Raw genomic sequence first — 16153 nt, forward strand, 5'->3', positions numbered from 1 at the left:
GGTTTAGTGTGGGTGATCAGGGTGACAGTTTTCCTTTAAAGCGATACTCCACCCCTAGACATCTCATCTCCTATGCAAAGGATAGGGGATAAGATATCTGATAACAAGGGGTCCGCTGGGATCCCTGGCAATTTCCGGTCTGGCACCCCGGCCTTCTGAATGCTGGGTTCAGCTGGCCTTGACGTCATGGAAGGGGCCGTGATGAGAGACTACAGCCATCATGCCCCCCTCCTATAGACCTCAATGGAGGGGGTGTAGCGTGATGACCACGGCCACTAGAACCCGGCGTTCTGAACTTTACCCTGGATTGGGGATAAGATGTCTAGGGGTGGAGTACCCCTTTAAGGCCCTCTGCTCTAACAGCTATAAGTCACAGCCTTGTTGGAAGTAAGGACACTGATATTGGAGTGTTGTGCTTCTGTGAGGGAGGGGGATTCCAGCAGGACACAGGATAGACGACTGACTTCTTGCCTCTGTAGGGCATTTTGGTAAAGTCAGGGCTATAATACACAAATATCTGTTCACAGATCACCATCCCTAAACTTATCAGAATGAGCTTTAAGATATTCATGTACGTGGTGCAGGAACAACCCTATTCACATGTGTGATGCCGGTCCTTCAGTTGCTGCCTGGTGTGAACTTACATTTAGGCTATGTTGACATGACAGAATGTCTGCATGGAGAATCTCCGTGCGGACATTCCGGACACTGCGGGCACCGACATAAAATGCCAGAGATAGGATCAGACAGGAATGCGCCATCTCATAGATGACAATGCATTCGGCGCAGACGCCGCACCAAGAATGAACATCAGCGTCAGATCAGCAAATCGCCAGTCGCAGCGATGTCGCACCTTGGTGTGAGTGGCAGTGTGATGCATTGACCAATGGCACTGGTCTTTCTGGTGTCAAAGCTCAACGCATCACACTGACACTCACCCTATGGTCAGCCGAGACAGGGCACCGCTGTAGCAGCTGATTTTCTGATCAGCCATGTGACGCACCAACCAGAAGACTGCACCTGAGGACTGACACAGCAATACCGGGGCACAGACGGAGCAGCCAAAGTCCAGTTTGTTGTTTTATATGCCGGCAGCTCAGAAATGATGGCTGCCAGTATGTGTCTGTGAGGAGACATTGGGAGGAAAAAAATTATTTATTTAAGTCTTAATTCTTCATGTCAGTATGATTAGCATACCCAATTTCGTTTTTATTGTGATTTACTTGAGACAATGCGTACATTTTCTAAAACAAAAATGCAAGTGGAATCCTAGCATCTCTTTTATAACTTATGAATCCGCCTATCAAGCTCTGTGTGTTTTTTTTTAACCACATTTTATATTTGTTTTTCATTCCCCCCCCCCCCCCCCAAAATATGGAATTTTTTGTCCCCCATTTACACCATGCATATTTACTTTGAACAGTTCAGCACTTGGTTATACCAAATATTTATTTCGTTTTTTTCATTAGAATAATGCAAGGGTTCTTTTTAGATTTGCATTTTTTTTTTATTTTTTACTTTTTACGACTTCCTACAGGACTTGAATAACCAATCATTGAATTGTGGCGCTGATTTTATTTTTTGAATAATCAGCTCTTTCTAATCCTGGATAACCCTTTTGAAGGGTTAAATAGTTTTACAGAGAGGACACAAATCACTATTAAAATGAGTTGGATGATCTGAAACTTTTTAATGTGGAAAATTAGCAAAAAAAAATTTAATAAAAACTTAGATTGAGGCAAACACTCACTGTCATAGCTCTGGATAGGTGGTTTTACCACTACTCTTGATTTACCACCCACATACGCTGGAAGTTTCAACCATCTACTACCTTTTCAGTAAAATAATTTATTAATGGTGAACTTTTGGTGAACTTCAACTTTTATGCCATGCAGTTAGTTTAAAGGGGTCCTCAGCCCCTAGAAATCTTATCCCCTATCCAGAGGATGTGGGGATAAGATTCCTGATCGTGGTGGGTTGCCTCCCAGTATCTGCATTGCTATAACGCTGCTGTGCGCGGTGGAGGCAGGGACCCGGTTTGCCGAGCTGCCCTGCCTCCTCTTTATACAGACACTATGCCGCCCATCAATATTTACATTTCTTCACTCTCACATCCGGAAGACGCAAAAGCAGCATCTGCGCTCTGCCACAAGATCAGAGCGCTCACGTGCCCGCAGGCTCTCAACACTAGGATGTGAGTGAAGAAATTAGAATATTCATTTTAGGGGGCTGACATACATCACGTTAACATTTTTTCAACCTTTCTTGGCACAACCATGTTATTACATTACAGGTCGTGATACAGAAACTCAGTTTATTCAAGTAAAATTTTATTTAAATTTTTTTTTTCCAATGTTGGTACTTTTTTCATATTTGTGGCACCCAGATAGCAGATCACATAATAACTTGATCCATCTAAGTGTAGATGTCTGTAAGAATCAAAAAATCATCAAAAAGAAACAATATCACAGGAAAAAGTAAATACAATAAATATCTGCCAACTTCAAATATAAATGATAAAAAAAAAAAAAAAAAAAAAAAAAAAATTCCCCTGTCCACACCCCTGGCATGTGAAAATGGGGCAAGATTTTTGGTCTGCCAAGTTGAGAACCATCTTACTTTACATACGGCTGGGTTCACACTGTGGAATTTCTGGACAGAATCTCTGCCGGAGATCAAGCCGGCGGCACTAGGACCGCGCGGACTGCATTGCCATATCTCCATAGATGTCAATGTATTTCTTAGCAGATCTCCCAAAAGATCCACCCAGAAATGCATTACCGTCTATGGGGATGGCAATGCAGTCCGTTCGGTCTTCGTGCCGCCGGATAAATCTCCGGCAGAAATTCTGCGCAGAGATTCCGTAGTGTGAACCCAGCCTAAGACAACCCCAGTCTAAAGCCTCAAAACAGAATCTAATGGAACTTTCAATGCCTACTCAATTCCAAGTAAGACCCAATACATGCTCGCCATTTCCCCCTCAATGAACACTTCGAATGCCGAACCTCTGAAAAACACTTTTGTGGCAAATAACTGAATTGTACAGAAATTTACAAGGAGACGAAATACAAATAAATGGAGATGCACATAGTCACTGTAAAAAGTGTTCAAGTTTTGATAACCGTAGCCACCAATACCATTCCCCCAATTTAGTTAAAAAAAAAAAAAAAAAAACAACAAAAACAAAAAACACCCATCTGCGTACTAAGCCGCTGATATTTAACTCCCGCACAGACACCAGCAAATTCCAGCAGGTTCGGTTCTAGTTGCAGTAGTCAAGTAACACTTGTCTTGCGGAGCACTTCTCAGCACGTAAATATGCTGTAGGACATTTTGTTTGCTCCAAATAAAAAGCCTCAATCCTAGTCTCTCTCCATGGTACGGCTGCAAGGAACATGTATTGTTTTAGGTGTAATACAGATTCCATTTTTCGCTGGGCACTTTAGTGAGGTCGGCTGCTGGACTCTGAGGAATGCCTGCTCCGGTGCTGGATGCTGTAACCGTTCGTGTAACCGCTGGTCTGCCGCTTCGATAAACCACCATTCAAAATATCCTGGATGTGCTGGACTATCAGGTTGATCGCAACTGAGAAAAGAAGATGACAAAAACGTCTTTAAAGAGTTATTATTGCAATAATATCTATACAACAAATAGATCAGCGTTTCCCAAAACAGGGAGCCTCCAGCTGTTACTAAACTAGAACCCACAGCATCCCTAGACAGCTGAAGGTCTTTTTTTTTATTGCCCCTCTCCCCCTAAACTGAACAAAATACAAAATATTGGTGTTTTCTTGGGGTTAGAGTACTAACCTTCACTAGGTACTGTGCCTGGAGGCTCTAAGGCCAATTCCTCCCGACCACGGGGGTCGGAAGATCGTGACATCATGACTCCGCCCCCTGTGTGTTGTCACGCCCCGCCCCCTCAATGCAAGTCTATGGGAGGGGGCGTGACGTCCACCACACCCCCTCCCATAGACTTGCATTGAGGGGGTGGGGTGTGATGTCACACGGGGGCGGAGTCGTGATGTCAGGATCTTCCGTCCCCGTGGTCGGGAGGAATTAGCCTGAGAGCCTCCAGCGTTTCCGGAAGCAGTTACAGGTGGGTGCAGCTTGCTATATTGTGGTGTCCCCAGTGGCGGGACCCCGGCGATCTGACATCTTATACCCTATCCTTTGGATAGGGGATAAGATGTCTAGGGGCGGAGTACCCCTTTAAACTGTGGACCTCCAGATGTTGCAAAACTTCAACTACCAGCATGCCTGGACAGCCGTTCTACCTTAGGGGCAAGCCATGGCACGGAGATTCGAGAAATATCGAAAAACCCGCAGAATGTCACATTACGTTGTGGAAACTCTGTGGAGTTCCCTGAAAAAACTTCAATGGAGAAGACTACATTGGCAAGAAATCCAACGCTGTGGAGGATTCTGCATCAAGCACCATTCTGCGAATTTTACTTTATATTTGCACCAAAATCCACAGTGACAGATGTGCAACAGAATTCACACAATTCATGAGAATTTGGGGTGTAAATGCAGATCTTTTCTGAAAAAAATCCACAACATTTCCACTATTTGTGCCCATTCCTTAAGGGTTCTAATAAGTACTTCAAGACTAAAGGGGAGTTTCACGAGCGCTCTGCACATCAGCAGATTCCAGGCGACAAGCTGCCGTCCCCACACAGTTCATTGTTTTATCAAAGATTTTATGTTGAAGGCAGATCTTTTAGACAAGGCATAATTATGTCATACTCCTGATTTTTCTAAGAAGTAAAAGAAATAACTGAAATCTTATGGAACGTGGGCTGTAAACTAGAAAGAAAAGAAAAAGAAAGAAAAAAGGAACAGAAAGCATCTGTGGAGGATCTGCCCCATCCCTTTATCGCATGGTTGCCAGATATGGTGTATCCAGATATGGCTTCCCTCAGCATTACGCGCCCCCCCCGATGAAGCGACTAGACTGTCAAACGTATTATGTTGGGATACGTATGCGGTGGGTTTGTGGTACTATACATGGCTGGCAAGTTGATGGACGCATGTCTTTTTTTTTTAACCATACTAACTATAACTATTTGTGTTTTTAACCTGCGACTTTAAAAGAGTACTCCGGATTAGGGAAATGTATCCCTTAGCCTAAGGATAGGGAAAAGGTGTCTGATCGCAGAGGGTATGACTGGGGCCATCTACAATCTCCGGTACAGTGACCAGGCTCTCCTCATCAATGAAGCTGTGTCGACCAGCGCAGGAAGCGGTGGATGACAAGCCCCCTCCATGTATCTCTATAAGAAAGCTGGAAATACCGAAGTACAGTGTTCCGTGTGAGGTGCAGACCTGCGACCTATGCAATTCTGAATTTGCTCCTCCCCTCAGATGTCCGGAGATTGCCAAAGATACATACAGCGAGGGGAGGGGTAGGCAATGCTGGGCAGGACACAACTCTACACCTCCCTCAGCAGGAGGGACGAAGATCTTCACACAGCCCCGCTCCTGTCAGGGGGACGTAGATCTTCACACAGCCCCGCTCCTGTCATGGGGACGTAGATCTTCACACAGCCCCGCTCCTGTCATGGGGACGTAGATCTTCACACAGCCCCGCTCCTGTCATGGGGATGTAGATCTTCACACAGCCCCGCTCCAGTCATGGGGACGTAGATCTTCACACAGCCCCGCTCCCGTCATGGGGACGTAGATCTTCACACAGCCCCGCTCCCGTCATGGGGACGTAGATCTTCACACAGCCCCGCTCCAGTCATGGGGACGTAGATCTTCACACCGCCCCGCTCCTGTCATGGGGACGTAGATCTTCACACAGCCCCGCTCCAGTCATGGGGACGTAGATCTTCACACAGCCCCGCTCCTGTCATGGGGACGTAGATCTTCACACAGCCCCGCTCCTGTCATGGGGGACGTAGATCTTCACACAGCCCCGCTCCTGTCATGGGGGACATAGATCTTCACACAGCCCCGCTCCTGTCATGGGGATGTAGATCTTCACACAGCCCCGCTCCAGTCATGGGGACGTAGATCTTCACACAGCCCCGCTCCTGTCATGGGGACGTAGATCTTCACACAGCCCCGCTCCTGTCATGGGGACGTAGATCTTCACACAGCCCCGCTCCTGTCATGGGGACGTAGATCTTCACACAGCCCCGCTCCTGTCATGGGGATGTAGATCTTCACACAGCCCCGCTCCAGTCATGGGGACGTAGATCTTCACACAGCCCCGCTCCCGTCATGGGGACGTAGATCTTCACACAGCCCCGCTCCCGTCATGGGGACGTAGATCTTCACACAGCCCCGCTCCAGTCATGGGGACGTAGATCTTCACACCGCCCCGCTCCTGTCATGGGGACGTAGATCTTCACACAGCCCCGCTCCAGTCATGGGGACGTAGATCTTCACACAGCCCCGCTCCTGTCATGGGGACGTAGATCTTCACACAGCCCAGCTCCTTTCATGATAGGAGGGACGTAGATCTGCACAGTCCCGCTTCTGTCATGGGGACGTAGATCAACCTCCTGCTGAGTGAGGAGCCAGGAGTGAGCTGTGTACGGGGCGGAGGAGGTGCAGAGTTGCCTAGCTCAGCCTTTCCCTCCCCTCACTGTATCTTCGGCAATCTCCGGACAGCTAAGGGGAGGCGCGAACACAGAATTGCATAGGACGCACTTCTGCACCTCACACCGGCTCTCCCATAGGGATGCATGGAGGGGGTTTGTTGGCCACCACTTTGTGCGATGGTCTACACTGCTCCATTCATGAGGAGAGCTGGGGCATTACCTGCGAACCCTGGGAGACCGGATTTATTTAGGTAAATAAAAAGGGCTCTCGATATTCCATCACTTTATGAGATTGGAAAAGCTCTGAGATCTTTACACTTACTGTGTACTTTTAGAGCAATACAATGTGTAATTAGTCATGTGTTTTATACACAAACTTGACACAAGTGGAGATGAATGGCTAAGTAAGCTGTAAAAAAGAATGAGTCATAAAAACAACAAAGACTGTGGATTAACGCTCCTACCTCCTGAATTCACCCTGTTCGCCCCGTGCCACTTACCCAGGTTGTCAGCACCTCTGGGAATGATCACATCAGCATATTTCTTGGTCTACAAGACAATGGAGGGGAAAACCGCAGTGATTAGAAAGCATTAAGGGCTCTCGTGCTCGCATTCTGTCTGCGGCTGCTTTCTTTGGGGCGTTCTAGGAAGGCAGACGCTAAGTATACAGGGCATCTGCTATATAAGCAGATTCCAGTATTTCTGATACAACGGACTTATTTAGGCCAGAGAATTTAATGACCTAAAACAGCATATTACAGTTGGGCAAAAAAGTATTTCGTCAGCCACCAATTGTGCCAAAGTTCTCCCACTTAAAGATGAGAGAGGCCTGTAATTTTCATCATAGGTATACCTCAACTATGAGAGACAGAATGAGAAAAATCCATAAAATCACATTGTCTGATTTTCAAAGAATTTATTTGCAAATTATGGTGGAAAATAAGTATGTGGTCAATAACAAAAGTTCATCTCAATACTTTGACCTCTGTCATTGGCAACAAAAGGTATAGAACAAACGCTTTCTGTAAGTCTTCACAAGGTTTTCACACACTGTTGCTGGTATTTTGGCCCATTCCTCCATGCAGATCTCCTCTAGAGCAATAATTGCTCCCACAGTTGATTTCTTCACACCAAGCTGCTTGCCTATTGCAGATTCAGTCTTCCCAGCCTGGTGAAGGTGTACAATTTTGTTTCTGGTGTCCTTCGACAGGGCTCTTTGGTCTTTGCCATAGTGGAGTTTGGAGTGTGACTGTTTGAGGTTGTGGACAGGTGTCTTTTATACCGATAACCAGTTCATAACAGGTGCCATTAATACAGGTAATGGGTGGAGGGCAGAGGAGACTCTTAAAGAAGTTACAGGACAGTGAGAGTCAAATCTTGCTTGTTTGTAGGTGACCAAATACTTACTTTCCACCATAATTTGCAAATAAATTCTTTAAAAATCAGAATATGATTTTATGTTTTTTTTTCTCATTATGTCTCATAGTTGAGGTATACCTATGATGAAAATTACAGGTCTCATCTTTTTAAGTGGGAGAACTTGTACAATTGGTGGCTGACTAAATACTTTTTTGCCCCACTGTATAATAGGAATTTTCTTACTGTAAAAAGCAACAGGATATGTCAGGATATGCCATTGCTTTCTAGGAATAAAGAAGCATTCGTGCAGTCGCGCTTAGGCCAGTGTTTCCCCAATAGGGAGCCTCTTGCTGTTGCAAAACTACAACTCCAAACATGCCCAGACAGCCAAAGGCTGTCCAGGCATGCTGGGAGTTGTAGTTTTGCAACAGCTATGGGCACCGTGGTTGGGAAACACTGGCTTAGGTTTAGGTTGTTACTCACTAGGCCATGCAGATTCTTTACTTGTTTTGTTAAAGGTGTCTAGCTTCTTTATTTGGCTCACAAATCCCTCTGTTCTACTGCTCACTCATTCTGACATCCACTGCTAAGGAAGAGGAGTGTCCGAGGCAAGCACTGAGCCCACCCTTACTCACCATGAATTCACTTCCTCTCTAAATCTGCTGTGCTGGGTCTCTTCATCCAATCATTGAAGGCTTTTCTGTAACCCCCTCCTCTCTGTTTTCATGCTGCAGTCTGATAGGACAGGAGTGAGCACAGAGGAGTGCTAGTCCCGCCCTCATTTCCTAAACTTTGTCCCAGCCTGTACTTAAGCTGGGACAAAGATGCTGCTGCAGCAGGACTGGATTTGTTATGGATGGTATTGAGACACCTAGTTTATTTTTATTTTTTTAAACCTCTTAAGGACACAGGGCGTTTATGTACACCCTTCACCCGGTTCCCTGCTATGACGCGGGCTCACAGGCTTACCCTGCGTCATAGCCGGGTGGTCCCAGCGGCAATCAATGATCACAGTGATGCCCGGCATTAACCCCTTAGACGCAGCGATCAAAGTTTTTCGCCGCGTCAAAAAGGGAAAGTAAAACTGTTCCCAGCTGCTCAGTCGGCTGTCCGGGACCGACTCTGTGAAATCGTGGTGTCCCAAACAAAAAAATTAACCCCTTCAGTACTAAAAGTTTAAATCACCTCCCTTTTCCCAAATTCCATAAATTAAACCGCATGGTCAATGGCGTATATGTAAAAAAAAATTCCAAAGTCCAAAATTGCGTATTTTGGGTCATGTTGTACACTAAAAGTATAAAAAGCAACAAAAATGGCACAGATCAAAAGTGTGTGGGGGGGGGGGGGGGGGGGGGGGAAGTTATAGGGGTCTGAAGACCATTTTTAACATTCTAATTTTGGTGCATGTATTTTTTTTTTTTAAGTAGTATAATAAAATAAAACCTACATAAAATCAGGTATCCTTGTAATTGTATGGACCTAAATAATGAATATAAGGTGTCAATTTTACCGAGAAGTGCACTGCGTAGAATCGGGAGCCGCTAAAAATTACAAATTAGCGGGGGTTTTTTTTTTTCTTCAATTTTGTCCAACAAATAATTTTTGGGGGGGTTTCGCCATACATTTTGTGGAGAAATGACTGATTGCATTACAAAGGAAAATTGGCAGCGCATAAAACAAGCCCTCATATGGGTCTGTAGGTCGAAAACTGAAAGAGCTATGATTTTTAGAAGGTGAAGAGGAAAAAACTAAAGAGCAAAAAAGAGAAACCTGAGTACTTAAAGGGTTAATAAGCCATGATTTCTATACAAAAAAAAAATTAGATGACTAATGAAAACTAAGCTCTACAGAACCAAAGTGTGAGCCTATTGTAAATTTCTGTGACCACAGTTAAAACTGAAAGATTTCAGGATTATAAATACTCAAACACATTAATATGGAAAATAAATATATATTTTATATATTATACATGTATTTACTTACAGGTAAACAGAATTCTTCAAAGGCTGGCTTCACAAATTTTATGTATTGTGAGAGAACCTGCTCTAAATCCCTTCCTCGTTCATTTATGTCTCTCAGTACTGCAAAAATAAAGGGGAATAATATGCAATGTTAACAGCTTCTACAATAAAACACTATAAAACAGTATGAAAAAATATCTACACAGAACTAAAGGGACCAGAACGTACAACCCCAGGCACTGGCGGGAAGGGGTTAACTGTGCATACTCCATTCCCCGTGCCCATTAGCTACATATGGGGGAAACAGGTAGCTATGCTCCTAAATCCCCCATAAAAAAAGAAGAAGGAGAAAAGAACCTACAAACAGGCCCCAGCTATAAAATAAAAAAAGACCACCAGGTCTGGAGAACTCCAGACCTGTGTCTGCCTCCTACGGACACTAAGCTAAAACTGATTAGTTCAGAGTCAGTAGGCGGGGTATATCATGCTAGGAGGGGCTGACTTTTTGTATGCCTAGTGTCAGCATGATATACCACGGTCTGTGTCCCCCAATGGAGACGACCGAGAAAGGTGTTATTTAAAGGGGTACTCCGGCCCCGAGACATCTTATCCCCTATCCAAAGGCTACAATCTTGTATTTGCCACCCACCTGTCTGAGCTGCACGCCGCAGTGCCAGCTCACAAACAGTCGAGTGGCAACCACAGGGCCGGAGTATCGTGAAAGGATAGGGGATAAGATGCCTGATCGCGGGAGTCCCGCAGCTGGTGCCAAAATTGCCGATTTTGGCGCCAAATTTTACATCCTGGACAAGTGATAAGTGTATAAATAAAACCTTTCTAGGGCTTAAAGGGGTACTCCGGTGCTTACACATCTTATCGCCTATCCAAAGGATAGGGGATAAGATGACTGATCGTGGGAGTCCCGCAGCTGGGGACGCCCGGGATCATGCACGCGGCACCCAGTTTGTAATTATTCCCCGGAGTGTGTTCGCTCCGGGTCTGATTACGGTCAACCGCACAGCCGGCGGTGTGTGACGTCACGCCTCTGCCCCCGTGTGACGTCATGCTCCGCCCCTCAATGCAAGCTTACGGGAGGGGGTGTGATAGCTATCACGCCCCCCTCCCGTAGGCTTACATTGAGGGGCGGAGCGTGACGTCACACGGGGGCGGAGGCGTGACGTCACACGCTGCTGGCCCTGCGGTCGCGAACCCGGAGCGAACACACTCCGGGGAATTATTACAAACGGGGTGCCGCGTGCATGATCCCGGGCGTCCCCAGCTGCGGGACTCCCACGATCAGGCATCTTATCCCCTATCCTTTGGATAGGGGATAAGATGTGTAAGCACCGGAGTACCCCTTTAAGCCCTAGAAAGGTTTTATTTATACAGTTATCACTTGTCCAGGATGTAAAATTTGGCGCCAAAATTGGCAATTTTGGCACAAAAATTGCCAATTTTGGCTGCAACCTCTGCAAATTTGGTGCAAAAAAAAAAAGAATATCCAATATGGCAGCACCAAAAAAATAATTTGGTGCCAAATCTGGCAATTTTTGGCAAGAAAAAAAATCTGAAGTGGCATGAAAATGAACACACATTTTCATATTTTCGAAGCAGCACAAGAGACCTTTGAAAATGTGAGAAAAAAAAATATTGTTGGAACAGAAATGACAGTAGTTTGGAAAACACAGGCCTAGTGATTGACCAGAGAGAGATAAGAAGTAATAGGCGATAGAATACACATGCACATCCACATGACGGGACACACCTCTTCTCGACAGCCTGGTGTCCGCATCCGTGTCCACAAACAATTTCATCTGGAACATGTCCCTGATGTCCTGAACGTAAAACGCCAAAATCCCCTCAAAGAGAATTACGTCTGCTGGATAAACAGTCACAGACTCCTCTTTCCTTGGGGAGAAAAAAAAAGCAAAATAAAAAAAAAATAAATAAATAGTGAAAGGAAAATGGGAAAATAAGAGATAAAAGAGGATATGGCATTATAAACAGTGTCCAGAGAAAGTGTTAAAGGGGTTATCAGGGGAAAAAACTTTTTGTAATATATCAACTGGCTCAGAAAGTTAAACAGATTTGTAAATTACTGCTATTACAAATTTTAATCCTTTCAGTACTTATGAGCTGCTGAAGTTGAGTTGTTCTTTTCTGCCTAAGTGCTCTCTGATGACACGTGTCTCGGGAACTGTCCAGAGTAGAAGCAAATCCCCATAACAAACCTCTTCTACTCTGTGCAGTTCCCGAGACAAGCAGAGAGCACTGTTGCCAGACAGAAAAGAACAACTCCACTTCAGCAGCTGATAATTATTGGAAGGATTAAGATTTAATAGAAGTAATTTACAAATCTTACATAAAAAAAATAAATAAAAAAAAAATAGACCAGCTCACCGCCCTGTAGAAGTAGCCACTGGAAGGGTAGTTGGTGGAGGAGCACGGATGCAGGTCAAGCCGTGTAGCCAGTTGCAATAGAATCCAGGAAGGAAAAGGAAATCCAGCTCCCCCGAAAAATATAGTATGACTGTATAAAAACACTAAAAATGTATTTCATCCTTTTAATTCTCACCATCTCACTGATTTTTAAAGCATAGATGAAACGCTGACGCGTTTCATCTATGCTTTAAAAATCAACGAGATGGTGAGAATTAAAAGGATAAAATAAATTTTGTCACGACTAAGAACCATATGGTTCGAAACGCGTCGGCGTTTCATCTATGCTTTTAATTCTCACCATCTCATTGATTTTTGTGTGTTTTTATACCGTCATTCTATATTTTTCGGGGGAGCTGGATTTCCTTTTCCTTCCTGGATTCAATTTACAAATCTGCTTAACTTTGACCCCGATAATATAAATGATTTGCAGATTGTGACATCACAGCATTGTCTACAAGCGACACTGAGGCTACCTGGGGTGACATCTACAGTTGGAAAAGTGAAATAGTGAATCAATTTCCAGATCCGGTCTGAAGCCAATTTACATATTTCATTTTCTAAAAAGGTTGCAATAAATTTTCCATTTTTCAGTAAGTACATTGCTTCCTAGGTATTAATGGGGTACTCCGGGGGAAAACATTTTTTTTAAATCCACTGGTGCCAGAAGATTAAACAGATTTCTAAATGACTTCTATTTAAAAATCTTAATCCTTCCAGTACTTTTTAAGGGCTGTATACTAAAGAGAAATCCAAATGTCATGACCACAGTGCTCTCTGCTGACATCTCTGTCCATTTTAGGAACTGTCCAGAGCAGTATATGTTTGCTATGGGGATTTTCTCCAGCTCTGGACAGTTCCTAAAATGGACAGCAGAGAGCACTGTGGTCATGACATCACAGGAAATGCATTTCTTTTTTGGATTTCTCTCTAGTATACAGCCCCTAAAAAGTACTAGAAGGATTAAGATTTTTTAATTGAAGTGATTTACAAATCTGTTTAACTACCTGGCACCAGTTGATTTAAAAATTAAAAAAAAATAGGTTTCCATGGGAAGTACTCCATTAAACGCTGGAGTAACCCTTTAAAAAAGGTTTATTATGATCATTTAGTTTTGGCAGCTGGTAAGAGGGGTGGGGGGGTACAGCGGGTGTAGAGTTACCCCGTTAATCTGTGTAACATTGACTTTATGGGAGTTGTGCAAACCGTGAACCCCCTGATCTAAGTCATTTACGTAATTTGGGAATAGCTTGCGGGGCTACACCAATGAAGTCAGATTGTGCAACTTCCCAGCTTCTGGCTTCCCGACGGCCGCAAACAGGCCGTTGGGTGCCAGAAAGCCGAAATTAGGAGATGGGAATACCCCTTTAAGCCCTTGTTTACACCAATTGCATAAAAGGCGTATGCTTCACATTAGAATATTCTCTATTTTACACGTAAGTGACAAGCACAAAGGCTGAAGGTTAGAAATATTAATAAAGAATAATAAAAATGGTCAATAATGGAGGAGAGGTATAGTAAAGGCATTCTATAAAAACTATACCGAGAGGCAATGTCAAATAAATGAATTCTAAGTGATCCAGCTTGAACATTTTGCATTTATAAATGAGAATTACAACAGGAATAAAGGAGGGATGCCAAGAGGGGGCAGCACCTCTGACCGAGCCTGAACCACTCAGGTTTTCCCCGCTTTGTACTATTACAGTTGACAAGAAGAACATTGTGTGACACGGACTGTCCGACCACTGGTATTTGTCCACCCACCGCAGGATTCCATGACTTGTGGGTGGTGATCTCTGCAAAATCGCTAACTTGTCCAAAGCCAGAAAGATCATTTTAGAAGTCAGCTATAATAAATATCAGGTAACACCCGATAAAAAACCTATACAACTCTGATCGCTGTTAAAGGGGTACTCCGCCCCTAGACAGATTATCCCCTATCAAAAGGATCACGGCATCTGCAGCATTGTGGTAGTTTGAATGGACGATCGGATCGCCCGCAGAGCTGCCGCGGGGATCCGATCATCCAGCATGGCGGCCGGAGGTCCCCTCACCTGGCTCCGGCCGTCTCCCGGGGTCTTCTGCTCTGGTCTGAGATCGAGCAGCCCAGAGCAGAAGATCACGGATAATACTGATCAGTGCTGTGTCCTATACATAGCACTGCACAGTATTAGCAATCAAATGATTGCAATGAATAGTCCCCTATGGGGACATAAAAAGTGTAAAGAAAAAAAAAAAAAAGAAAAAAAAATTTGAAAAATCCCCTCCCCCAATAAAAAGTAAAACGTCAGTTTTCCCCATTTTACCCCCCAAAAAGTGTAAAAAAAATTATGAATACACATATTTTGTATCGCCGCGTGCATAAAAGTATGAACTATTAAAATATATTGTTAATTATCCTGTACGGTGAACAGCGTAAACGTAAAAAACTAAAAATAAAAGTCCAAGATTGCTGCTTTGTCACATTTTATAAAAAATAAATAAATAAATAAAAAAGTAAAACCTAAGCAAAAGTGGTACTGATAAAAACTACAGAGCATGGCACAAAAAATGAGCCCTCATATCGCCCCATATACGGAAAAATGAGGAAGTTATAGGTGGTCAAAATAGGGCAATTTCAAGCATACTAATTTTGTTAAAATGGTTTGAGATTTTTGTTAAGCGGTACAATTATAGAAAAGCATATAACATGGGGATCATTTTAATCGTATTGATCCACAGAATAAAGAAAACATGTAATTTTTACAGGAAAGTGTACAGCGTGAAAACAAAACCTTCCAAAATTTGCTAAATTGCGGTTTTCTTTTCAATTTTCCCACATAAATAATATTTGTTTGTTTGAGCCGTACATTTTATGGTAAAATAAGAGATGTCATTACAAAAGTACAATTGGTGACGCAAAACAAGCCCTCATATGGGTCTGTGGATGGAAATATAAGAGAGTTATGATTTTTAGAAGGAGAGGAGGAAAAAACAAAAATGCAAAAATAAAATTGGTCTGGTCCTTAAAAGGAGTAGTCCAGTGGTGAACAACTTATCCCCTATCCTAAGGATAGGGGATAAGTTTGAGATCGCGGGGGGTCCGACCGCTGGGGCCCCCTGCAATCTCCTGTATGGAGCCCAGACAGCCCGCGGGAAGGGGGCGTGTCGACCTCCGCACGAAGCGGCGGCCGACACACCCCCTCAATACAACTCTATGGCAGAGCCAAAGCGCTGCCTTCGGCAATCTCCGGCTCTGCCATAGAGATGTATTGAGGGGGCGTGTCGGCCGCCACTTCGTGCGGAGGTCGACACCCGCTATCTGGCCAGAGAGCCTGGCCCCCGTACAGAGAGATCGCATAACAGAAATTGGTCATCTGTCATCATCCGTTATATTCAGTTTTGTCTATGGTTTCATGACCTCTTTTAGAAAAACGGCTGTCAAAATGCAGGAGCATGACGGTAGTGTGAAAGAAGCCTAATGCTGCTGGCACCTGCAAGTGATGGTGCATGTGTTGTTGCTATGACCGCACTGTTAGGCTAGGTTCACACTACAGAAATTTCCAACTGGAATTCCACTTGCAGCAGAGTCCCATTGCCTGCAACTTAACACAATGTGAAGCTCTAGAGCAGTGGTCCCCAAACTGTGGCCCTCCAGACGTTGGAAAACTACAATTCCCAGCATGCCTGGACAGCCAACGGCTGTCCAGGCATGCTGGGAGTTGTAGTTTTGCAACATCTGGAGGGCCACAGTTTGGGGACCACTGCTCTAGAGGGGACACAACCCTGCTTTTGCGGCTCTGGCCAGGCCTAGCCCACATTCAGCACTGCTCCCCGCACTACTAGATATCAGGGATGCCAG

At 44.3% G+C, this 16153-nt stretch overlaps 1 protein-coding gene across 1 annotated transcript in view; it reads right to left on the reverse strand.

Moving 5' to 3' along the window:
• Positions 1 to 2285: 2285 nt before the first annotated feature.
• UCK2 (uridine-cytidine kinase 2) overlaps positions 2286 to 16153 on the reverse strand; it is a 48179-nt gene continuing 34311 nt past the window's right edge. Inside the window, exons 4-7 of the mRNA XM_056523599.1 lie at positions 11639 to 11781; positions 9896 to 9993; positions 7054 to 7102; positions 2286 to 3585 (exon numbers count right to left, since the gene is read on the reverse strand). Coding sequence (XP_056379574.1) covers positions 3443 to 3585; positions 7054 to 7102; positions 9896 to 9993; positions 11639 to 11781 — 433 coding nt within the window. The 3' untranslated portion in view covers positions 2286 to 3442. The remainder of the gene's footprint in view (positions 3586 to 7053; positions 7103 to 9895; positions 9994 to 11638; positions 11782 to 16153) is intronic.

Source organism: Hyla sarda, chromosome 6 (genome assembly GCF_029499605.1).
Source record: "Hyla sarda isolate aHylSar1 chromosome 6, aHylSar1.hap1, whole genome shotgun sequence".
Lineage (NCBI taxonomy): Eukaryota > Metazoa > Chordata > Amphibia > Anura > Hylidae > Hyla > Hyla sarda.